At 44.5% G+C, this 24,579-nt stretch overlaps 3 protein-coding genes across 7 annotated transcripts in view; 1 reads left to right on the top strand and 2 right to left on the bottom strand.

The window, feature by feature from the left end:
- apbb2a (amyloid beta (A4) precursor protein-binding, family B, member 2a) overlaps window positions 1–4,100 on the bottom strand; it is a 35,111-nt gene extending 31,011 nt beyond the window's left edge. The window contains exons 1-2 of the mRNA XM_031857758.1: window positions 3,791–4,100; window positions 62–818 (exon numbers count right to left, since the gene is read on the bottom strand). Coding sequence (XP_031713618.1) covers window positions 62–787 — 726 coding nt within the window. The 5' untranslated portion in view covers window positions 788–818; window positions 3,791–4,100. The remainder of the gene's footprint in view (window positions 1–61; window positions 819–3,790) is intronic.
- On the top strand, window positions 3,759–24,165 carry bicc2 (bicaudal C homolog 2). Of its 2 annotated transcripts, none has more exons than XM_031857752.1 (19): window positions 3,759–4,170; window positions 15,009–15,055; window positions 15,412–15,481; window positions 15,600–15,679; window positions 15,973–16,134; window positions 16,256–16,309; window positions 16,558–16,773; window positions 16,891–17,142; window positions 17,332–17,463; window positions 17,771–17,960; window positions 18,305–18,438; window positions 18,551–18,738; window positions 19,324–19,429; window positions 19,964–20,003; window positions 21,828–21,991; window positions 22,800–23,019; window positions 23,098–23,267; window positions 23,480–23,579; window positions 23,672–24,165. In XM_031857752.1, the coding sequence occupies exons 3-19, from the start codon at window positions 15,415–15,417 to the stop codon at window positions 23,800–23,802; spliced, it is 2,406 nt and encodes an 801-aa protein (XP_031713612.1). In that variant the 5' UTR covers window positions 3,759–4,170; window positions 15,009–15,055; window positions 15,412–15,414; the 3' UTR covers window positions 23,803–24,165. The 2 variants fall into 2 exon arrangements, with proteins under 2 accessions (XP_031713612.1, XP_031713611.1); XM_031857751.1 differs by lacking the exon at window positions 3,759–4,170 and adding an exon at window positions 12,879–13,764.
- dele1 (DAP3 binding cell death enhancer 1) lies at window positions 4,384–10,955 on the bottom strand. Of its 4 annotated transcripts, XM_031857762.1 has the most exons (12): window positions 10,751–10,950; window positions 10,054–10,186; window positions 9,481–9,583; window positions 8,640–8,784; window positions 8,062–8,274; window positions 7,862–7,944; window positions 7,647–7,740; window positions 7,406–7,548; window positions 7,127–7,285; window positions 5,785–5,877; window positions 5,285–5,444; window positions 4,384–5,156 (listed from the first exon to the last, which is right to left on the bottom strand). In XM_031857762.1, the coding sequence occupies exons 1-12, from the start codon at window positions 10,779–10,781 to the stop codon at window positions 4,921–4,923; spliced, it is 1,593 nt and encodes a 530-aa protein (XP_031713622.1). In that variant the 5' UTR covers window positions 10,782–10,950; the 3' UTR covers window positions 4,384–4,920. The 4 variants fall into 4 exon arrangements, with proteins under 4 accessions (XP_031713622.1, XP_031713619.1, XP_031713621.1 ...); XM_031857759.1 differs by having other exon boundaries at window positions 7,127–7,548; window positions 10,751–10,955; XM_031857761.1 differs by having other exon boundaries at window positions 5,291–5,444; window positions 7,127–7,548; window positions 10,751–10,954.
- Window positions 24,166–24,579: the final 414 nt, after the last annotated feature.

Here is a 24,579-nt window from a genome sequence, read left to right as displayed (position 1 = left end):
CCTCCTCCTCCTCCTCCTCCTCCTCCTCCTCCTCCTCCTCCTCCTCCACCACTGGCTCCACCTCTTCCTGGCAGGTCTGCTTGCTGATGGGCTTCTCCTCCTTATGGCTCTCCCTCTCCTTGGAAGGGCTGGCCTCCTCTTTCTCTGGAGAAGGCTGCTTCTTCTTCTCCTCCTTGTCCTCTTTGTTTCCCCAACTGAGGTCCAAATCCCAGCCCTTCCCATGATACTCCAAGAAGCTCTTGGTCCTTCTACGGAACGGGGGCAGCTGCGAGTTGTCTTTTCCAACTTCTAGCCAGTCAGAACTGGGGTTATTGATGAGATCATTATGAATTTTGCCCTCTGTATTGGCACGGCTCAGCTCCAACTGCTGACTCTCGGCTCGTCTCTGCATGTTAGCCCCATTCTTGGCCAGTTTGGGGTTGGTTGTGTTAAACAGCGAGGAGGACGACGAGGAGGAGTAGAGGGCAGAGCTGGAGGAGGACTTGGTGGGGAGACCCCTCCCTCTGGTTCCAGGTTGGTTTTTAGAGGGCAAAGCCAAGTTGTCACTGATCCCAATGGCGCTCCGCACACTGGTCATTGCATACCTCTGACGGCTCTTTGGCAAGGTGGCCGAACTTCCGGTTTCCATGGACTCCTTGATGACATCTCGCCCAAGCAACTGGTTGTATGACGAGCGAAGGCTGAGGGAGGTGGGAGGGGTGGCCGAGGCGCCGCTGCGATTGGCCAGACCCACATTAGAGGGGGAGGAGCCAGAGCGGGAGAGAGGAGGAGTTTGTACTGACGTCATGGCTGACAGGAAATACACTGCCGTGATAGAGCTGATGAGAGAAGAGACACACTGTCAGAAGTCATGTAAACAGTGTATACCCTGCATGTGCCAAACAATATAACACAACTGATACTGGGTTTTTGAGGTCGATGCCAATGTTGATACTAGAGATTGTAAAAAAAATCATGTAAATATATAGGTGGTTTTTTTACACAAACATATAACATTATACATAACATTTTTGATAACAGTCCTTTAACCTGGATTCAACCTTATTTTTTTCATTAGATGTTGAAGATAGAAAGATAGAGAAGGAAGTGTTCCTCATTTTCCATTTTCCCTTAGTCAGGCAGAGTACAATAACACTCCTTCCTGTGGTTGCAAGCTGCTTTTATGCCTTCTCACCTCTATGGCTGGACGATGGTTGGTCACTGGGTTAGTATGTTTTTAAAAGATTTGTTTCTCTGGCTTCTCGGCTTATATCTTGTACTAAAATACTATGCTACAAATAATTTAATACAATATTTGTTTAAAAATCATTTCTGGCCCAAGTACTCTCTGGGTGTTTTCTTCACATCATCACATGAGGGTGACATCATCAGGTTGAGACGCTCAGTGCTGTGTCACTCATTTGCATTTCTCTGATGTTACGACGGAACACAAAGCAGATAAAAACATCTTGCTCTTTGCTCTCCAGCTGCAGCTCAGCCAGGCTTATATTGATACACTATGGTGCTGATTATTCTCCAGCCTTACGCCCCTTTACACATAAGATGTCACTGTTGAAATGCTATAAAAACACTGCATCAAAGACATGAAGCTGGATTGCATTTGCATGGTATTGGGAGTGAGTCAGACCCTCGATGTATTCGTCCAGGACTGACATTGAAAGGCGGAGCTGAGCAGTCAGCCAATCTGTGGGGAGGAGAAGTGGCGGCTCCTGCTAGCTAGCTAACCGTGTCTCTTTTATCTCTGGGTGGATCAGCCCTCAGCCCTGTGATGCTGAACACAGAGACAGATGGATAGCAACAAAGACAGTGGCAGAGAGTCATTGTGATTTTAAGACACAGCACATGTATGGGTAGCTTCACTGTCACTTCCGTCTTTGAATGATCTCATTTGATTGCAACTCTGTGGGAAGCTGGGAAGCAACTGAACACGGACACGGGTAGAAAAACATGTCCAGGCACGCAAGCATAATGCATAAACATCCTGTTGCCCCATCGTGTACACACACACTCACACACACACCTAAAACAATGCTGCAGTCATCACCAGCGCCTTTACTCAGAAACATGGAAAATACAAACACAGCAGATTTTAAAGCACGACAAAATCTTGGGAAAAGACAGAGGCAGGATTTTTGGAGAGAGCAGAATCCCTGGACAGTGCACTTTGTTCATGCGGGGCCCCTATCCGCTCCCCTCTCCCCGGGTGGTTGTCGTGTTGGCCCTGTGTCACTGAGCAAGACAACCAAAACAAACTGTTTGTGCTGAATCTGCGCTCACACTCCAGGCCTGTGATCAGACACAAACACAGCGTCAACAGGTACAGACTACCTGCACTGAGCCGTGCAGTCTCATCACGATACCAGCTTTTCTCATTCAGCAATGCTTTTGTAAAAGATGTTGGAGCTTATGTTACCACCCTAACTAATGGACAACATTGTTTCCAGGCTCAAATTAGTTTCCTGGATGTTTGGCCTTATAAGAACCTTTCAAAAAAAGATGGAAAAAATACATTCGTACCAAACTAAAAGACACAAAAGCTGTGCACTAGAAATTGAGCCTTGAGCAACTGAAGCTGAAAATCACAGCAAATATGCTGTATGAGTCAGAGGACAAATTACACATCCTGACACAATCCCCAAAACAGACAAGGAGAAATAAACAAACAGCAATTCAACTCCTCATTGTCCCTTTCTCCTATTTTTTTAAAACTATTATACAAGAGTTGCAGGCAAACTGGACCATCCTTTTTCTTTATTTACCCCCGGAAATGAAGCCAGATCTCCATTAGTTAAACAAAGTGGAGCAAAGAGAGGATGTGAGGGGAGTGGGGAGGAGAGAGGACGGTTATTAGAGAGGGAGAAAGCGAGGAGAATGACACAGCAGTTTGCAGGACAGTGGGGCAGTCAACACACAGAGGTAGTTAAACTGTTCTCAATAAATCTGTTGTGCTCTCCAACAGCAGAGCTCATTCATGAGATGCACAAGATTTTTTTTAGCAGCTGGTCACGGGAACAGCAGCAAACTGGATAGTCTACTAATAAAACAATTATGCAACAATAAACTCATCTTTTCATTCTGTTGCTGCTCTTCCTTGAGATGTGCCCTGCTTACATTGCAGTAGAAACGTACAGTAATATAAGACAGAAAACAAGCAGATATCACATAAGTCTTGCATAAAAATGCAACTTCTTGACAGACATAATACAATGTCGTCTCTTGGTTTTTGGAGCCAGGTGTCAAAAAATGATCCTCATCTACTCAAGCTGTTTTCACCATCTATGCAGCCTGTATACAGATCTACAGACAAGAGTGCTTTCACACCTGAAGGTCACCCTATAAAGAAATATCAACGTCTCATCAATAATATGCTTTGGATATTCATCATCAGGTAATATCTAGATACCGACAGAGATCAGAGGAAATCCTCCTTTTTCAACTTACTCCCTGGAATGAGAGGCCTCTTTCCTCAACTCTGAACTGCACCCACCGCTTCAGAAATGAAGAGCAACAGATGAAAGCACAAGCTGGGGACAAAATCCAACTTGAAAAGTCGATGATGTCATGGGTGGAGTATTCTAGCCCCTCTTTTCTTGCTGCCGTCTTAATAAACTCGCGTTAGATCATCTTTAAATCCACCATAACGCCGAGGAAGCATATAGGTGGAGTTGCCATCGTTGCGGAAGCAACGCTGTCGATATGCGAACAGACGCAGTAAACCTTCAGCATCCAGCCCCACAGCACTGGGAGGGGGAGCGCATCCCATCGAGAGCATCTATTTACATCCACTCACCGCTTCAGTCAGCCTCCGGGCTTCTGCGCCTCCGCTCCCACGACGACACACACGCGCGCGCACACACACACACACACACACACACACACACACACGCGCAGTAGTGAGCAGCTTCGAGGTCGACAGCCGCTTTTTAAAGTGCCACTCCGCCCGTAGCTACAGCACGGACACCCGTATCGGTTCACATCATCTGCCCTCCCAGCCCGGCTCGGTGTTCGCTGGCGGCCAAGCTGAGCTTTCTCTCTGCGCCAGAGGATCCCGGAGCGGAGCGGCGCTGTGGCGCTCTGAGCGAAGACCGGCCAATCAGTGGCGCGGACGCAGGACGCAGGACGGAGGGAGACGCAACCGTAATAAATCTACCGCGTTATTTTGCAACTCAGGTAATGAAATCTCACATCATCAGAGTCTTACGTCATGCAGCGGTCTGAAGAAACATGAATGGTCGGGTTTATAGTGCTACACCGATGATCACATCTGACCCTGAAACAGTTTAGTTCTCGTTGGATTAATATATGAAGTTTGACTCAAAGTGGTCCTGATTTTATGTAGTTATTGCAATTACAAAGTAAAAAAGTAACAAAGCAGCTTTTAGGGATTATATTTTTAATGGTTTTACTCAGGATCTGCCTTTATCAGTACATCATCCTCCTCACAGTGCATCAGTTCATATAAAGTTTGGACTACCAGAAAGCATTTACCTTTTTGTTCTTTTACAAAGATACAGTAACAGTATTACTGAACGTTATGACACTAATTTAAAGCACGTGATTAATACCCACCAAATATTCTCATCCTCCCCAAAGGCACATAGATCACATTTCTGACTCACAGGAGAATTTAAAATAACAGAAAACTCTATAATGTATAGAAACAAATAATAAAAAAAAGCTTCCATATTTCATCCACATAATATTGTAAAAACCTACATCCAACAACTCGTTCTCCTTAGAAAACACCTTCAACAAAATGTCTATACACACATATTTGACCAAGTATAAAATGGATTCAGTCTAATCCAGACTTCACATGATGTACACATCTAACGCACTTTGACCTTTTTCTCCTTTGGTTAAAATACATTCCCGCTATGAAACACATTCCTCAGTTGGACCTGTGCTGGCTCAGGATAACTATCCGACCCCTACGGTCCACTGGCAGGCTCCTCCCTCAGTGCTCTGTGGATGGAGGTGAAGCGGGGTGGAGGACAGAGCCGGGGGGACACACAGGCTCCCGGTGCTCCAGGAGTGAGGCAGTAGTGGAAGGGTGATGGGGCGACCGGAGGAGGGAGGGGAGAGCGGCTGCTGGAGCCGCCGGTCGGCTGCAGAGAAACATGGAGCCGAACGGATGCAGCGCAACACGGCATCTTCTGCTGAGGAGGAACGGGAGACAGATAAGAGAAATCACTGCTGTCCAGGCTCATTAAAAGCTTATCACATGCAGTGCCATCATTAACAAATGCACAACATGCAATGACTAAGACAAATGTGTGCCTACCCTTACCGAGTTCATCCTCCAGAGGCGTCAGTAAGCTCTGAGCCTGCTTGTTGCCCGCTTGAGCGGCTCGTTTGTAGTATTCAACCGCCATCCTCAGGTTCTGCTGTACGCCAAAGCCACTCTCAAAACACTGACCCAAAAAGAGCAGGGCGGTGTTGTCCTGCGCACATGATCAAAAATAAACATGGGATTTAATCTTCAAGAACTTGACGAAGTGGTAGAACTTGTGCTTAATATTACACGTTATAAACCAACAATGGGACTATCAGCTGTAGCTCTAAAGTGATTTGAAGTAACATTAATGAACACTATTTGCTTCAACACAACTGCAGCATCCCGTGTAAGTAGGGATGTTTTAAAAATAAGCGGTGAATACTGAAAAGCAGGAGACGGTGCGGACACCCTGTTGACAAATACAGAATGAATGTACAGCGGGAGGGGAAACCTCAGTGATATAAAGCCATAGATCAAACTCTAGAAGCATCTAGAAGGGCGCTCACTCCGCTCTCTGCTGCCATCTTCAGGTAGTGGACAGACCTGCTGCCGTCTCTCACCGACTCCCGAGTGTAGACCGAGGCCAGGCACACCTGAGCCTGAAGAGGAGGAGAAACAGAGTTCTTCTGTGAGGATGAGGATACACACAGACACACAGACACACACACACGTTTGATGAAGTTACTAGAAATAGAACTGATCCCAGATCATAAAGCAGGATCAGCCACTTAACCATGTCTATGTTTTTTTATAATGGCCCTTGATGTATTTACTGCTGCAGCACGTCTCCCGTCCAAATGGACCAATGTGCTTACAATGCTAAAATACAACATATATAACCTTCTACGATATAGTAGACATACATGACATACTTAGTATCGCTGAGACCCTGCATGAGATTCACTAACGTTGTGATGAGGGCTCTGGTCCGATCGTATCTCTTCCAGAGGATTTGTATTCCAGCATTGAGCTGCAGTGTGTTTTTGGAGAACTCGTTTAAATAATTCCATAACGATAAATGCAACACCGAATGTTTTCATGAATATTTATCGATTCTTTCTTGTAGACAACAGTTATTATTTTTGTTAGCCGTCCACAAGCACTTCCTGATGCCTCGGGTCTTTCAACTAATCAGAGGCTGATACCCAACTGCTCTCAAATGCAATTACCAGAGATTAAAAACCGCCACCCTCTATCAGACCGTCTCACATTGGAAGTACTGCGCATACGACTAGATAGACAAGACTTGGATTATACTATATTATTATATCATTAAACAGATGTTTTGATACAGTTTTGCTGTTGTTAAACGCAGCCCCCCACATTCCATCAATTCATCAAAACGTTCTCAGTTTTTTGATTCTCCCTTCACCTTGCAGGCATACATTAACTTTAATTCTTGAAGTTTCCTTCAATATTTAAAGTAAACGCAGAGTGAGTACACAGACACTATTAATACTATGATTGTTGGCTGTGTTCTATTAAAATGTCCCAGTAAGGCGTGAGAGTGAGCCAACACCAACAACAGCAGGACCCTGAATCTGAAGCAGCTAAATGGAACTCAGACAACATGTACAATAATTTACTTAATTATTTATACCTGTGCTTTTCCTACTGTTATATGTAAAAAAAAAAAAAAAAAAGTCTCAATAAATTCTTAAATTATTTAAAGTTGAAGTGCAGTATGATATCTCATAACATTATAAGAGCAATGTAGAAAAGCACCAATGGAAAATTATAATTTAAGTATTGTCAAACAGTATTTGAATGTACAAGAGTTGTGAAGACATGAAGATATTGTTTGAAATAATCAAGAGGAGTTAATGAGGTTCTGTGATGATTTCACACCTTGCTCAGTCCAGCTGCAGCAGCCTGCTCCAGTAGGTGGATGGCCGTGTTCAGCTGCTCGACACTCTGGCACCCCCTGCTGGTCAGCAGCAGCTTTGCGTGGCGGTACTGAGCCTGTCTGTGACCACCAGCGGCTGCCTGCCAGTAGTGATACAGAGCCTGGAACAGAAAACACACCGGAAACCCTCTCAAGACTGGCTTCTCACATAGGAGGGAAGTAAGTATGATGTGTGTCAGAATGAGGAAACACTCAGGAAAGCAAAGTGTCTGGATTCTCGCCTTGTCTCTGTCCTTGACGACGCCTCTGCCCTTCTCATAGCACACGGCCGTGTTGAACTGGGCCTTGCTGTAACCCTGCTGAGCTGCAGCTACAAAGCACGTGAACGCCTCCTCGTAGTTTTCACTCTTGGCACTTTCTAAACCTGCGATAAACAGAGAGATGAAGACATCAGCGATAGACGGAGGAAAACAAAAATAACTCAAAGATTTAAAAAGGGAGAACGTGTGTAAATATGACTACCAATGATGTTGAGGATAACAGGAATGCTATTATCTCCCACATGTCTGAGATTCAGAGCTGCTCCTGCCAGCCTCTCCTCATCAGACAGCATGTCCTGCAAACACAGAAGAGGATCAAAACAACAATCCAGATTAGATTAAAAGTCAGTCATCTGCAAGGATGAAGAAAAAAAAGCATCTTTTATTGAAATAAACTTCAAGGAGGCAGACGTCCACCTCGTCTTTGGCGTCTGTCGTCTCCGTGTTGTCTCGGTCGGCCTCATTCTGTAGAGGACAGGATGCCGACACCGGTGATTCCTCTGTGAGTCAGGCAAGAACAATGCTTTATTATCCTGCTCACACAAACAACATGTTGAGATGAATATTATGTATAAACAATGTTTTTAACTATGACCGCCACAGAGCTCAGAACAAACCGGGTATGAGACAATCCTGGTTCAGGAGCGCCCTCTGCTGGTCACAGATGGAGCAGTCAGCAGTCAGGTGGACCGGCTCACTGCTGCTGTCAAGACCGGCATCACCTGAACTGCTAATGCTGCTGCTGCTGCTCTGAGCCTGGGTCTGTCTCTCTGGCCCCTCCTGCAGACACAACACAGTCCTCCCTCTGGGAAGGACATCTCGTCTAGACACTGGAGAACCCAGACAGGCACAACAAAACAAAGTCAGGATTGTGATCACAAGATGTAAAAGAAAGAAGAAAGAAACCCCTTTTTATTGTCATATACATATACACGAAATTTGACTTCTGCATTTGACCCATCCCTGTATATAGGGAGCAGTGGCTGCCGGGGAGCCGGGGGTTCAGTGTCTTGCTCAGGGACACTTCCCACATGGCATGTCCCAGTCGAGGATCGAACCGTTGACCCTGCGGTTACCAGACAACCCTCTTAAAGAGTTGAATGTTGGTTATTTAAAACTATCTTGGATTTCATCGTTTGTATGAAAAAGTGAGCCATCAGAGGGCCTTTTGCTTCTTTACATTAATGCGACTCACAGATCTCCAGCAGAATGCGGTAGCCACACTTGTGCAGAGTGGCGGGTGCCGTCAGGGCTCCGGGGATGGGACTGGGCTCAGAGTTTGAGGAGAACTTGGAGTGGATCCTCCTGCAGATCTGCATGAAGAGAACTGCTGCAGCACCCTGTGGACAAACACTTATTCATTCATTCACTGCTACTCCTGGTACTAACATACTCTATTCCGGGGATGGTAAATCAGAAAGCACATTTATATGCAGTGAGATTGGTTGGGACTGTTGGGTTTCCATGACACATTGTTGGCCACCCTGCTGCATACTTAATGAAGTCGTAGTTATCAAGGGAGACAACATAAACAGAGTACGTGACCAACTGTGAACCAGATCATGTTGTGAGCAAAAGGCCAAATGCTCCAAAATGCCCGTTTCATAATTGTTCAATGGTTGCATTCATTTTCACTTCTACTAACAATGACTGTGATTCCCTTGAGTGTTTAGTTTGTACACAATTGAATACACAGCGCTTGGATGAATGAATAAGTGGGGAGAAGAGAACAGCGGCACAGCTTTGAGTGCAGCAGAGATTACAGTTGTGGAGGTGGACCGGTGTTGAATGGTTGCTTCTTTTTGTCATTAAGGTTGGTTATTGTCATCACAGTTAGCTCTGAATATATTTAGTAATAATAGCGGTTTAGCCATCGTGCACTGTTTGTCTAATCAGTCCACACGGTTTAAACCCTCAGAGAGCAGCTGCCTGACGTCTCTCTTTCAACAAAGTGTAGACTAATTGGGATGAGCTGATTACACTGGGCATATTGGGAAACATATTCAGTCTTTTACATGTGAAAGCAGAGGACGCACCCATCCCACAGCATCCAGGGCCGTGTAACGTGGAAGCTCAGCGAAGCCGAGATGAAAGCTCCTTCGTTTCTTCCTCCTCTCTCCATCCTCCTCTTTTTGAGAGCTGACAGAAAAAAAACAAAACAGCACAAACATAAAAATTACAATTTGATGTTGTTTTTTTTATTTCCAGTATATTGTATGAAGGCATCACAGAAATATTCTGCTCGAGGCACAAAGGCTTTGTTTCTGCGCCCTCGACTAACCCTCGTCATGCGTACAGGAGATGCTACTGGGTGATGCAACCAGCTGAAAGGGAGGCAGTGGGAGTGCTGCGAGTCAAGAACGGGTTCAAAGGAGGGGTGAAGGAACAAAAAAGGAATGGGGTGAGAGCAGTCTCTGAGGTTCGGCCTTAATTCAAAAGGTTTTCTTTTCATCAGCTAATAAAATGGCCGGTGGTTTGAGGGCAGAGCAGTCATGAGATCAAAGTTAGAGGCTCAGTGCTCCTCTTCACTAATTTTCTAGTTTTTTTTCCATCAGAGCAAACAAAGTTTGAACAGCAAAAAAAAGGAAGGGTCGAGGTGTGGAAAGTACCTGCCGTCAGAAGAGTGTTGGGAGGTGGAGAGGACAACCGAGTTGTTGATGATCTCAGCATCCCCCAGTCCCTGAGACTGGCCCTGGTTCTGGGGCAGCCGCAGAGGGTTGCTGCCATGATATCGGTGCAGAACTGAGAAGTGATGGGAAGAGACAAACAGCAGAAATGAAACATTAATGTCCAGCATTCAAATTTCATACAAGGTTCAGCCTCCTCAAAACTATGCGATATAAAAAACATGGTCTGTCAATTTTTTATTTATTTTTTTATCCGAGAAAATGTCCTGGAAGGAACAAGTAATATGATACTAAGTATAGAGTTAACTTGTGTACACTGGAATATCATGTAAATAGTGTGTCAGGGTATTGTATCGACAGAGGTGTAGCTTTACATTGCAATCCTAATCTTGTTTAGGTTTACCAAAATATGTGCAGTGCACACCCACATACTTCAGACCAACTCTGACCAAAATAAACCAGGGGGGCGGTGTCAGTTACACTCAAGAGAGTGAAGTTAGAAGCTAATTGTTTACATTTATGTGAATTGACTTGGCTAGCTGTTAGCTTTAAACAACGTTACGCCGTACGGGAATCACAATAAACGTCGTTTATGTCTTAATAACAGCGATAAGTTACTTAAAGAAACAACATGGCATGTAACGTTAAACATAGAAGGTGTCAAAACTATTTCTCTCACCTCTTCCAACAAAGCCTTGAACTCTCCACATGGTTAGTGTTTTTTAAAGCTGCTTCAACCGAAAAGGCATGTTTAGTTTCCTCTGAGGGTCGTCTAAACCCATGAATAGCGAACGCAGTCGGTCCAGTCCAGCAGTTTGCCCGCTGGTAAATATATCCGTCGCGGAGACGTACCGGAACACCGGAAGAGGACTCGGACGTGCCTCCGATGACGCAACTCAGTCTGAAAAGGTGGTTCAGTGCGTCATAGCGCCATCATGCGGTGTGGCGGGGGACGACTGTGTCACAGCAAGTACAGTTTATAACCAGTTCCCTATGTGGTTTGTTGTTGATTAATATGTCTGAATAATTCCATATTCATTCAGCACAAAATGGTTCTAATGATGCTGATTTTGGTATTTTAGACTAGGTATTTGGACTTTTATGCAAACCAAATTTAATAAATATAGTCCCCCACAAGAATGTTGGTTCGGTTTAGCGTGGAAAAAGATTTGACCATGGAGTAGTTTAGAACATGTGCTTTTTTAAATTACAAATATTGTATTTGCTCTGTACACAGAAGATGCCATTTGGGTGACACATGGTTAGAGTGCTCTCAATAAGCTATTTATCTCTCTTTTTGAATGTTTAACTCTAACAGTGCTGCACAGGCACATTCGTTTTGATTATTAGCACAGGTGTTACTCGTGACATCAATGGTGGCTCAGTTATAGTCTGTGTGTCTCAGTAAGCAGTGACAGTGTGGCAGCATGCACAATACCAGGAGCCTGAAACTGAAGCAGGTAAAGGGAATTAAGCCATAATTAATTTGATTATGTACACCAGCACTTTTTCTACTCAAACATGTCAAAATATCTTCCTTGAAAAAAAGTGTATGACTCAGGGGTTTTGTCAAACTTAACATCACATTTAAGGAACAAGATACATGTCTATTTATCGATCTATCTATCCATCCATCCATCATCTATATATCTATCTATCTATCCATCCATCCATCATCTATCTATCTATCTATCTATCTATCTAGATGAATAAAGGATTCACTCATGGGTTCACTGGTGGATTCAGTAAACCACCCACAGCTCATCAGTCACCCTGCAGGACGGTTTGGCTTTTCTTTATTTGGCCCATAGATCAAACAGTGACGCACGCTCCGACTCTTACTGGAAACGCACACTCTTCTGGTCAGAAGGGGCTAAACGGGGGGCTGGAGAGAGGAGATCTGCAGTTGTAAAGTCAGATTAAACTTGGAATAATTCACTCCTTGACCAGTTTCCATGGTGACACAGTCATCAAGTCTTTCAATTACCATCTTCCTCGGGCAAATAAGTCTAGCCGGCAATAGTTTTTAATGTTAGCAAGATCTCTCTCTGCCCTGCCAAATGATATTTGCTCATTCGCCTGAGGCCAAATTTGTCTGGGCAATATGGAAAACACCGAGCGGAGCTGGAAACAGAGTCCCACCAGACCTGACTAATTGAGCAGTTTGTGTTTACCCATGTTTCAGTCTGTACTCGAGTTCTCGAGTTTGGGAAAGCAAGGAGGGGTTTTATTAAGTGCTTAATTTTTGAAATCCCATTTGCTCTTTATTTTGTAACTGTTAAACCAGTTTCCCTCTGTCACTGGAGTTTACAACTTTCTGGCTGCCTGCTTGTTGTTGGCAGCTGTTGTAACATTTACTCAATTACTTTCCGTAAGTACAATTTACAGGTAGTTATACTCTACCCAAGTACTTTCATTGGATTCTACTTTACAAAGATAGTTATACTTTTTTACATTTTAAAAACATATAATGAGCCTATAAAATGCAACACATTGTTAATAATTAACCCTAACTGTAAAGCAGTGTCTTGTCATGTTTCAGATGTGTATGACTTCAGAAAATTGAAAAGAAAACATGTGAATATGTGACAGGTGCATCAGTGGAAAGCACACACAGGAGATTTACAGAAGAAGTACTTTTGATACAAAAACCATATTTTGCTGACTTATATTACTACGTTTTGAGTAGTTCTACTTGTGATATAGTATGTTTTTATCCCAAGCATTGGTGCAAGCTCCCCCTTTCACACAAACACCACACACTCACCGCTGCGATAGACCCCCTCCACTCCCCTCACCCCGACCTCTGGAATCTCAAGCCCTCGTACTTCTCATTCAGAAGAAGGGGAGGGAGGGCAGACATGGACAGACGTGCGGTGGAACCCAACTGGATGACCCTTTTATTTTGTTAGCTGTGTGTGCTGTTGTGAGGATCTTTTTCAGGATATGTGTGTGTATGTGTGTGGGTGAAATGTGTATCTTGTCTTATCATAGGCCTTGACCATCTATCCACATAATCTATGGACATTGACCTGAGGATTACAGAAGATTTGTTCAGAGCAGACTGAGCCTCAGCTGAAGTTGTAGATTTAGTTTGTTTGTCTGTTTGGAGCCCCTCAAATAGAGAAGACATGGTTTCTGTTATAGTAAAGACGTGACTCCCCTTATACATCTGCACACTGCAAGGCCATAGCAGCAAATCCTTCAAGCCTCGAACAGCTTGAAGTGAGAGAGAAAGAGTGAGATTTGTGTACTAAATTAAGTGAAGGGGGCGGGGGATTTAAAGAAAAGACACAGGGGGTGTTTCTTGCCCCTCTTTCCCCTTTTTTTCTCTCGCTGCTGGTCTCCTTGGTCACACACATGCACACATCCTAACACACACACACCAACACTGACGAGGGCTCAGTCCTGCTATGGCCACCACCACCACCACCGAGGAGAGCTCTCCGGTCCCGGCCACCATAGCACCCCAGCAGCCTGACTTGGAAACTAGCGTAGGACCCGGCTCAGCGGCGATGCCTGAGCCCAGCGAGGCCCAACGTGACAGAGAGGAAAAAGAGGATGAGGAAGAGGAGGAAGTTGGCGGAAGCTCTGTGCAAGTGCAGGAGAATGCAAGAGGGCAGAGTCTGGACCCCGAGTGGGTGGAGGAGAGGTTCAGGATAGACAGGAAGAAGCTGGAGAACATGTTGTATGGTGAGTGAGCTGAGATGTTCATAATACTGTCAAAAATAGTCTCCATAGCTTTCTGGCACTGTTATCACCTTCATCATCACACTCTTCCCCCTCAACTGTTTATTCAGAAGCTATTTTCTGCCACTTACATTCTGTGTGGTTTATGTGTATCCGTGTGGCCTGCCTGCCTGTGTGTCTGATGTTTGACATGCGTTAAGACGGGGAGGCAGGTCCCTGTCCCCGTGTGCCCTTCCTCACAGCCGCTGTTATCTACCTGACCCTGCGTGTCTGTCAGGGGGCTCCAGCTGGCTGCGTCCTTGTTGTCACCATCGGTGTAACTGCCATGCAAACCTTTGCAGTATCACCATGATTTACGACCTGCAATGGCTTATGCATTCAGAAGTCTCTTTTGCTATTATCATTCCTGTCTGGGAAGCAGAGGTATCCTGCATCCGTTAGTTATCGCTGCCTGGCAGGTTTATGACGAATGCCTCCCCTGTGTTACTGGAGAAACTCTTTCTGGGGGTGCTACTGCTGCAGATAGAGGCTGACATTTGTCTGTTTGTCCTCACGCAGACTCTCGATGGGAAAGCTGGAGCGAATTCCGCTCAGATAACTGTGGGCTGTTTTAATGAGCGTGAGTCAGGCAGTAAATGTTGTATCTCGTCCCCTCAGGTGATAACCGGCCAGAGTGCACTTGAGACTTTACTCTAATAAGCTTTTTTTGTTTTACACATTCCTTCTGGTTTTTGCTGTTGTTTTTAAAAAATGTTTGGTCAAGTGGGAGGTCTTTACGTCAGCATATGCCATTGATGTGATTAGCTGTCTCTAGGCTAATTTGTGGTCCCCCCCCCCAACCACCCCCCCCCCCCCCCCCCCCCACACTGCACACTGTTCTCTTCCCATTCCTCAGCTCTGGCCAGCGTAACCCCTAGTGATGAGGGGGGGTGAGGGCGTTCCTGCCCCCCCCCCCCCCTCCCCCTACCCTGTAAATGTCACCGTGGAGCGATGGCCTTTTAAAATTGTTTATGTTCCCGGCAACTTCTTGTTCCAGTCGCTTGGCAAATCTCAGACAGGTCAACATTTAAATGTTGACTTTGCACACATGCTTGATGTTGAACACTTGTGCTGTAAACAGACGAACTTTGTGCTGCTGACCAACACAATGTGATAAATCGCACTGCAGGAATTTTGAAATGTGTGTTTCTCTTTATCTGTCTTTTCTTTTTTTTTTTTTAAATGTTTGCTTGCTTTGTGTCTTTCAGCTCCAAAGCATGGAGATGATGAGACAGGAGAGGAGTTTTTTGAGAGAGTAAGTAGAAGTCCACACAAGGAAGCATTTTATTTATGACTAAAAGAAAATCTAGCAGCTCTCCTCAGTGAAGGCCACCGATAATCGTTAGTGCATAAAGACTTCTGGTTAAATGTAGCTTAGAAATCAGTTGGAGCGTCGTCATGTGAACATTTGTTCCATGCTCTGCATCCAGTGATTGCTGGTTTTACGGAGGTGATAATTGCAGTCTTTGAAATGCAAATTACACTTTGTATTCTTAGGTTGAAGGGATCTGCTGTGTTTCGGGGATGTGTTCATGTGTGTGTTCCGATATGTGCTGTGATTTGTGGCATACAATGAGAGCTCTTTCTCTCCCATTGTTTGTGCTTCCACAGGTGATGAGAGAAACTGACACTCAGGTGAGATGGCCGTCCAAGCTGAAGATTGGAGCCAAGTCAAAGAAAGGTGACACCAACTCAGTGCTCTGTGTTTCATCTCCTTCCTGTCGCAAATGTTCCAATGGATTGATTTACTATTGCCCATTTACTGTAAGTCATTTAAATTAACTCCAACATCCATCTAGATCCGCATGTGAAGGTGGAAGGGAAGAGAGACAATGTCTTGGAAGCCAAAAAGAAGATTCTAGAAGTGCTGGAAACCAGGGTGAGGGGCTATGGTGCTTGATTATCACAATTTGTCTGAACAGTTAAGTCAACAACGTATAGATTATGACGCGCTTTTACATGTTTTCTACTTTCCTATAAGAAGCTATTTTGAGAATCTGTTTGTTATAAAGTTTAAGTAGTAGGGAGAGACTTTGCAGCTACTGTGTGCATAAGGGCAGGATCTTTTTCATGTTGAATCGGCACCAATGACATGACAATGACATCTTAAGGCTAAACATAGTATTGAAAAGTAATCTGCACAAATGACATGGCGGTTTATATAAAATCCAGGTCAACAAGGTGACTTTAAAGATGGACGTGGCCTACACAGAGCACTCCCACGTGATTGGTAAAGGTGGTGGAAACATCAAGAAGGTGATGGAGGTCACATCGTGTCACATCCATTTCCCCGACTCCAACCGGCACAACGGTACGGGAGAGAAAAGCAACCAGGTAACAATCTATGATGCATGAGACACTAAAGCAGCATTTTAATGAGCCACCGACTGCTGCTTTGACAAGACACGTAAGACAAATGAAATTCAATATTCATTTGTTTATTAACTTCTACCAGGTCTCCATCGCTGGACCCATAGAAGGAGTGGAGGAAGCCCGGAGGAGGATAAGAGTGAGTGGTCAATGTACAGTGTGAGCAGAGACTGCCTAGGATCGATTTTTATTTGTCTCAAAACGCAATTCCTTCACTCCGGTCACGACACAGCAATCAATAGAATGATTAATAGAATGTCTGGCACAAAGAAGACAGGTATATTTGTCAAAAAGCCACTGTCTGTCCCACATCTCTTTATTCTGCTCTCTGTCTCCTCTCCATCACACTCTTACCCAATCATCCATCCAATCTTTCTTGTCCTATAGGACCTGCAGCCATTGTCCTTGACCTTTGACCTCCCAGTCAGCCTGGTGCCCCAGGCCCTGCCAGATGCAGGCTCCCCACTCATCCAGCAGGTAGTGCAGACGTTGGGGGTCAGTGTGAGCTTCAGGGCCGTGCCACCTCATCCTCAGGCACAACCCAACTTCTATGAAAGCTGCTGCACCGTCTGGGGCCTGCAGGGCAACGCAGCTGCTGTCAAGGTTAGTGTCAAACATTCAAAAGTCAAATGTAATCCACTTCACAGTTTATGCTCGTTAGAATAAGGTCTAAGTGATGTATGATATCATGACATGTATGTATATATCATCACCTGGCAGAAGGCGACCTGCATCCTGATGGATCTGTTGCTGGGGTCAGAGGTCGCAGGCGGCATAGTGAGCAGCCAGATGGATGTCACCTCCCAGCAGCATCTCTTCCTGTTGGGGCAGAACGGAGCTCACTTCCTGAGCGTCATGCACCAGACCCAGACCCAGATCATCCTACCAGACCTCAGTGCTCCTCAGAGCCCTCCGTCCCTGCTCATCCAGGGCAGCCCTCACGGAGTGTGCCTGGCTCGGCAGCAGCTGATGGTACAGTGTGGCGGTGTTTTGTTTTGTCTGCACAGAGTTAAATAAAGAACAATCGTGTGAGGTAGCAAGTGCGTTTGTTTGTCTTTTGATTGCTTGCATGTGTCAAAATGTATTTTTCTGTCTTGTATTTTCTTAATCTGTTGTTGTTTGACATTCTTTGTGTGTATGTGTCTTTGCATGCACATCTAGGACTGTCTGCCTGTGTGTTTGATGTTTGACATGCGCGAAGATGGGGAGGCAGATCCGTGTAAACTGGCTCAGATGATGCAAAACCTGGGAGTCTTCATTAGTGTCAAACCCAAAGTAAAACAGACCAGCAAGGTACAACTTTATCAGTGTAGCTTTGCTGCTTTGTCCTTGTTAGATTCACCTCGCCCCTGTCTTGAATTAAATTGTAATTTTGTTTTTGATGCCTACCAGCCTCATCTTTTTGAATTCACCTTCAAATAGGACAGAGCTTGTGATTGCTTATTTCACAGGCACTGGATTAAATAAGACTAAGTCATAAGTCTATGAAATATTTCTAGAATGTTCACTTTGATTTTTGAATGCAAAACTACTACTCCCCCTGTAGTCTTGTATACTGTGGTGTGTTGAATACTGATGCACCACTGTGTATATTTATCAGTCAGTGGTGGTGAAAGGTCTGGAAAGGAACATCTCTTGTCTTCATGAGGCCCGTCGTCTGCTCCTCGGGTTGGATTCCTGTGAGACTGCCAAGGTAACCGAGATGACCCCTGAACCCACGCTAGCCGGCAGCGGGCTGGCCAACTATTGGCTCAACATGTTGCTGCAGCAGCTTCGTCTCTCTGAGCAGGGTGAGCATGCACATGTATCTCTGTAGATGTGTTTGCACTCAAATGTCCTGGAAAATTTGAAAAGCCACTAGAGGTGCAACATAACCATGTATCGCAAATTCTGTATTCATTAATGTTTTGTACTGTCTCTCTTTATCAATACAGCAACTTTTTTATATCAGCTATTTGTTCAACCTCTTAAGTGTTTACCCCCCATTTCTGGCATTTTTATTCAGGCTGTGTTTTATGCACACATTCAAAATATGATGAATGGATGGAAACTTGTCTGTTTTTACATGTTTCCCTTTTTAACTCAGTAGTACAAACTAATAGGATCTTCACTCACTATCATGTATTTTGCTCAGGCTCTGTGCCAGCTATCCCTCCAGAGCTGCTGACTGGTACTAAGCTCCGCCCCTCACCTCCACCAGGTCTCACCTCTCACGCTGACGAGGGGAGGACAGGACTGAAGGGAACAGACAGCCGGCCGCTGGAGAAGGTTTGACACTGTAGTTAAACTGCATATACACTCTGCTCTCAGTACAAAACAAATCCTTCCTGATAAATAAACCTCAAAAGAAATCAACACTAAGCACCAGATTCTCCTTCAGATCCTAGAAAATGAGGACCAGTCTGGCCAATCAGAGGATGAGAGCTCTAATGTTGAGGTGTGTGATGCAGTCAGCAGCATCAGCAGGGTGGGATTGATGGGTCGGAGGGGGAGTCTGCAGGGTCCTGAAATTACAAAGGTTTTCAACCACGGCAGACGGCATTCAACAGGGCAGGCGCTAACATACAGGTGAGCAGTAACTGGAAAAAACACCTGTTTTCAACACTTGTGAGGTCATTGTGTTGGCTTACATTAATGCCCTGATGAATAATTTAACTAACCGTTAACCTAAGTGTAATTCAAATCAAAACCAAGTCACAGCCTAATGGTTGACCTTAAGGGGATCAAGGTTTTGTCTCCAGATGGAACATGGGTATTCGCTACAGGGTTTTGACTTTAGCGTGGTTAATACACAAACACGCACACACACGCACGCACGCACGCACACACACACACACACACACAGCTGCATGTGCCAGATCTGTTGAAAAATGTTGCTTACACAGTTAGAGAAAAGCCACCTTGTTGACCTCATCTATATTTTCCTTTTGTTTTCAGGTTTTCATGGAGCAGCTCTCCCTTAATATAATCCATAATTATAAAGTATCATAACTCTGACTTTTAAACCCTCCTGTAGTTTTGCTGCTGTTGCTCTCGGGAAAGAAAATGCTGATATGCTCTCGAATGTTGGACGTAGCCATCACAGTTCAACCTAACCTTGTCTTTCCAACTGTGTGTATATGTGTGTGGGTTTTTGTCTCCTCATTGTGCCAGATTGCTGAACGCAGAGATGGAGGGAGGGAGGAGTGAGCGAAGAAACAGCCTGAGGAGAGATGTAACGATGGCTCAGGATGTTTGCGCTGACTCATCCAAGGCTGAGGTGAGGAAAAACAGGAATCGATGATCTCTGTTTGCTCATAAAATGATGCACTGCATCTATGAACAAACCTATTTGGCCACAATTAAAGCTCAGGGGAAAGACAATCAAGTCTTTCTGAACCCCTGAAAGACACAGAAGGGTTAGTGTTTTATAGATAAAGACTTGTAGAGGAGAAGGTTTGTGAGAGAGAGACAGAGGACACACGATTTAACACCTCCAACATCTTCAAATCAAACCGTAGATGACAAGATAGATTGAAAACAGCAGGCACATTTTTTTGTGATGTGACCTATTGATTTGCACAACCCTGAACCGGGTGTGATTTGATTTTGAGAATTGATTTTCGGGTTTGCTTGCTTCCCTTCGTATTTGTCATCACTCACTCTCAAAGGTTACTGAGTTGAGGATTAACAGGTTTACTGCCACAGCAGAAAGAAGTGTTCGGTTCCCCCTGCCTGTGCTCAGCAACCAGAGAAAAAATAATTCAATTTCATGCATTATTTACCCTCTCTATTTCTTGTTTGTGCTTTGTAGGATTATGACTATGAGAGGAAGAAACTGCTGGCAACTAGAGGTTAGTGCTCATAAATGTTTAATATTTCTTCCTGTCCTACTCTGGTTTCAAGAGCTCCGCACAGGCTTCTGCAATCAGAGCACTGCTAAGCAAGCAATTCTTTTCTTTATTGATCTAGTTGCTGTATTCTGCAGATGGATATATTAAAACACATTTGGCAGGGGAATTTTTCCCAACATGTCTACTGTATATTGTTGTTTTGCTTGTCAAACAGCCACCTATATACAGCCAAGTTGTTGTTTTTGGAACTGAACAGAGCACATATTGGAAGAGTACTTTGACTTAGCTCCTCAAACGACACTAAATCAAATGAATGATTTAGTTTGTCGGAAAAGTGCACAAGTTTTGGTCAAATTGTTGAGAAAACATGATTTAATATCATATGATTATCCAAGATAAAGTGGCTTATTTAGTTTATTCAAGTGTGTTATCGAGGCAACACATTAATATCCCGAGCAGAGGCAGGCTTGTGATAGAGGGGGCCCATTTCAGTGCTGTTCACTGCCAAGACAACTGATGAAGGGGCCTGTTTATGGGCTGCACTGTGCCAAAGTTATAATAGAATAGCACTGGCACTCCCACTTTATTCACATGGGGCAGATCCACAATGCAGACAATACACACATGCATGCAGACACAGTTGTGTGCGTGCGTGTGCCCTCATAAGCACACAGGCATGGACACACACACACACACACACACACACACACACACACACACACACACAGGAAAGAGTACCTCATCCATCATGCAGAATGAGAGATACTGGGAAGATCTGTAGCCAAATGGTACTAAATTCCCTCAGTGTTGCTTTATGGGATTATGAATTAGCAGTTTGAAAGGGCCATCTGCCTCACAGTCATTAGGACACCCATATGCCAGTATATGAATGGGACATTTACTCACATAAAAACACACACATACCACACAATGGACAACCCACTAGTTATAATCCTATTGATATCGCACTCTTTGGAGTGCTTTTGCAGTTTTCTTTTTTGATCACATATTCGCACGTCTCCTGTTCTACTGCCAGAAGAGGCCCAGGGTCACTTGTTTGTCATTTAAGAGGGTGTATCTGTCTCAGCCATTTGAGTTTTATTTAGTATGCCAAATGCTGGCAAGGAGAGGCACTGTTCGTTATTCATTATTTAACACCTGAACCCAGCTTGTCCAATTCAGAGGAGACGTGGAAAACCTGCAATGCATTTTCATGAAGGACTTACTGAGGCTAAACAGTATGCATCGTCGTGTGCTTCAAAAAGTATCAGTGTGAATTCAATTCTCCACATTTCTAAATTAACAATGAATCAATTGAGTATGTGTAATGTGGGTGATACTCGTAGTGTCAAACCCACAGAGAATTATCACTCTGCAGTTTCTTTTAACAAGGAGCATTCTAGCGTCTTTCGGCTCATTGTTTTGGTTTTATGTAACTTCGTCTCTGATCAGTGTTGTTTCCAGCCGCAACAGCAAGCTGCTTTTAGCAAAACACTCTGATAAACCCACTGTGCGCTACCTGTTCATGCACTAAACAGCAGACAAAGTTGGCGACAAGCTGGTGAACATAGTAGGACCTTCAGCATCTAACAAGACAGATATTCCTCTCAAGTGGCCAGAAACATAACTCTGAAATGAATGCTGATATCACTCTGTGTCTGCTCAATGTGTAGGCAATCAGTAACTGTTAGCTAATATGTCAGTGTCACATTTCTTGCTCGAGTCAGCTGCCCCTAAGGTGCCAAATAAAAGAAGAAAAAATTTCAGTAAAAGCAAGTTTTAAGTTAGAATTTCCCTTCTGTGTGTGTTTGTATGTTATGTCAGCCATGCTGAGGAAGCCTGTGCTCACAGAGGTCCAGACGCCTACTGACACCTGGAGTGGCCTCGGCTTCTCCAAGTCCATGCCGGCCGAGGCCATTAAGGAGCTCCGCAACATCAGCCGACGTAGCTACAAACCGTACCTGAGCATCAGCAATAGCCATCAACAGGTACAAATGAGCATCACGCTAACTTAATGTCTGGTTCAACAAACTGAAATGGACTTCCGACTTAGCGTGACTTATTTTGATTGTTAATTTTAGCTGTAGGAGGCTTGACTTTTGCTGAATGTTTGAGCTGCAAAAGCAGTTTTTTAGTTGCAGTGCAGTAAAACAAGCGCCCCCCCCTAACACATTCTCATCCAATGGTAATGCTCTCTAACAGTTTAAAGCACTTAGCTTCCCTGTGTGGTAAGCACTGCAGGTTTGTACGTTCACTACCTGTGGTCTGATGTCATCGGCTCAGTCAACACGGCCACTGCTCAGCAGCCTGTTTACATGAGCTGTTTCAGCTCTTCTCCCTGGCTCTTTACAAGCCTCCCGAACGTCCGCTCTGTGACTGCTCTGTAGCATGTGAGGGAGAAACAGACTCACTTAGGTTAAAAAGAGCAAGAGGCACTCCTCAAATAATTTCCTTCTTAGACCCAGGCAGATGGGAGGAAGCATTCGCTATGCCCATTGCATTGATAATATCCAGTGAGAGAGTGCTTCTACCACGGGTCAGCCAACAGGGGCAAATGAGCTTTCTCATTACAACTTTGGATCTATTGATGTGTTATGTCCACTAAAACCCCCTCACACTTGAGAACATGTGGTCTCTTGTAACCGTTTGACCTCGAGCCCTGACCTCGAGACAGAAAGAGGAGAGATGAAAGAAAGGCATAGTGACAGAAGTACAAGGTGCTGCTGTGAAATATTTGCAGATGAAAGAAGAAGTAGTTCATATTTAATGCTGGGACAATTTTCTGTCTCCTTCTAGTCCTGGGCTGCTCAGATGGGAAAGGTGTGTAATGGGAGCAACCGTGACAACTGGAGGGACAGACATGGATCCACATCTTTATCCCTTCTTGTCTCCCCCTCCTCTTCCTCTTCCTCCTCCTCCTCCTCCCCCTCCTCACCCCCGTCCACTTTCGCCTCATCCACCTCCTCCTTCCCTGCATTTGCAGCCTCAATGAATAGAAGCAGAAATGACAAACCCTGTAAGTATTTTTGTGTGTGTGAGTGTGTCACTTTCTCTCTGGCACCTTTAACATTTTTCTCTGAACTTTGATGTCTAGCGGAGAGCTTCCCAGGCAGCAGCAGCAGCTACTTTGAAGGTGTGTGCTCATCGAGGAGGGCGTCAAGCTGCAGTCAGCGGAGCCCCTCCCCCCAAATGATAGATGACCTGCCTGAGCTGCTCAGCCAACTTGGCCTAATTAAATACATTGACGTGTTTGAACAACAAGAGGTAAAATTAATCCGTCTCTGACTAAACTTAAAAAAACTAAAAATTGTTGTGTGAAAATACATTTTCATCATCACTTACACATGCAACACGCTATGTGTGGGAGAACTCTCCGCGAGCAGATAAACACAAACAAACAAGCTTTTGTCCATCAGCAAAAGCATTACAAATCATGAATGAGCATTATGATGCAACTGCTATCTGTACTCATCCAGATCGACTACCAGACGTTCCTCACTCTGTCTGATGAGGATCTGAAGGAAGTGGGCATCTCCACCTTTGGAGCCAGACGCAAGATGTTATTGGCAATCTCAGGTGAGAATCTCAAGTCCTCCACCTTGTAACGCTGTAGGAGGCGTTCGACCCCTGTCCTAAAAATAATTTAGTTGTTTTATCCTCCTATCCAGACCTGACCAAGAGTAAGAGGAGGCTGTCAGATACACCTGCAGTGAAGCCTGGCTACTTGGAGGGTGGTGCTAGTGGCCGATTACCGCGAATCATGGATCTAGAAGTTGCGGCTCAGAGTAATCGCTGGTGAGAGGAGAATCCCAGCAGCTCTGAGCTCCACCTGACTGACGTGGAGCTATTCAGCCTCTAAACAAGTATACAGTGATGCTGTTGGCAGAGCAGAGGTTAAATCTGCTTGTTATTCACTTTTTTATTATAAATGGATAAGCATGTTGCCCAAAATGCAGGAAACATTATGTAAACCTTTGAGTCCAGTGCCTCTAATCTACAGCCAAATCCCAAAGTTTTTTATACAAAACCAAGACAAGGAGGTCTTCCCTTCCAAACAAGAAAGAAACTGTGTGTTTAATTCCATGATAACCACTACATTTATGTAATTGTAAATAGATATTTACAAAAATAAATTACATTGTACTATGATAGTGACGAAAAATAAATGTTGCCGTCATCCATCTGGACTGTATTTTTTGGGGGCTTTTTATTCTTTTGTTGGAGAGTTGCCAGGAAAGGAGAGAGTAAGAGGGATAGTGAATTACAATGCAAAAAAAGGTCCATGGCCAGACTCAAACTGGGGCTAATCTGTTCCTTTAACCCCTAAGCCACCAGGGTGCCCCTCGGAGCAGAGTTTTTGATTCAAAAGCACATGTAACCAGCTGTAGCGTGAACTGGTCCTCTACTCAAAGCCAGGATCAGACCAACAGAGGGCACTGGTGTCACACACTGCGCTTATAAATTCAAGTCACATTTGAGTTGCATGAAAATAATGCACTTGTTATAGGAGCAAACAATGGTAACAGCATTAGAGCTCCAGGTGGACAAGGTGGAGCAGCAACAATCAGATAGGGGG

This window comes from Anarrhichthys ocellatus, unplaced genomic scaffold, assembly GCF_004355925.1.
Source record: "Anarrhichthys ocellatus isolate YVR2014 unplaced genomic scaffold, GSC_Weel_1.0 scaffold19, whole genome shotgun sequence".
Taxonomy (NCBI): Eukaryota; Metazoa; Chordata; class Actinopteri; order Perciformes; family Anarhichadidae; genus Anarrhichthys; species Anarrhichthys ocellatus.
Note: the sequence above shows the minus strand (reverse complement) of the source record. Positions and strands in the feature narration are given on the sequence as shown.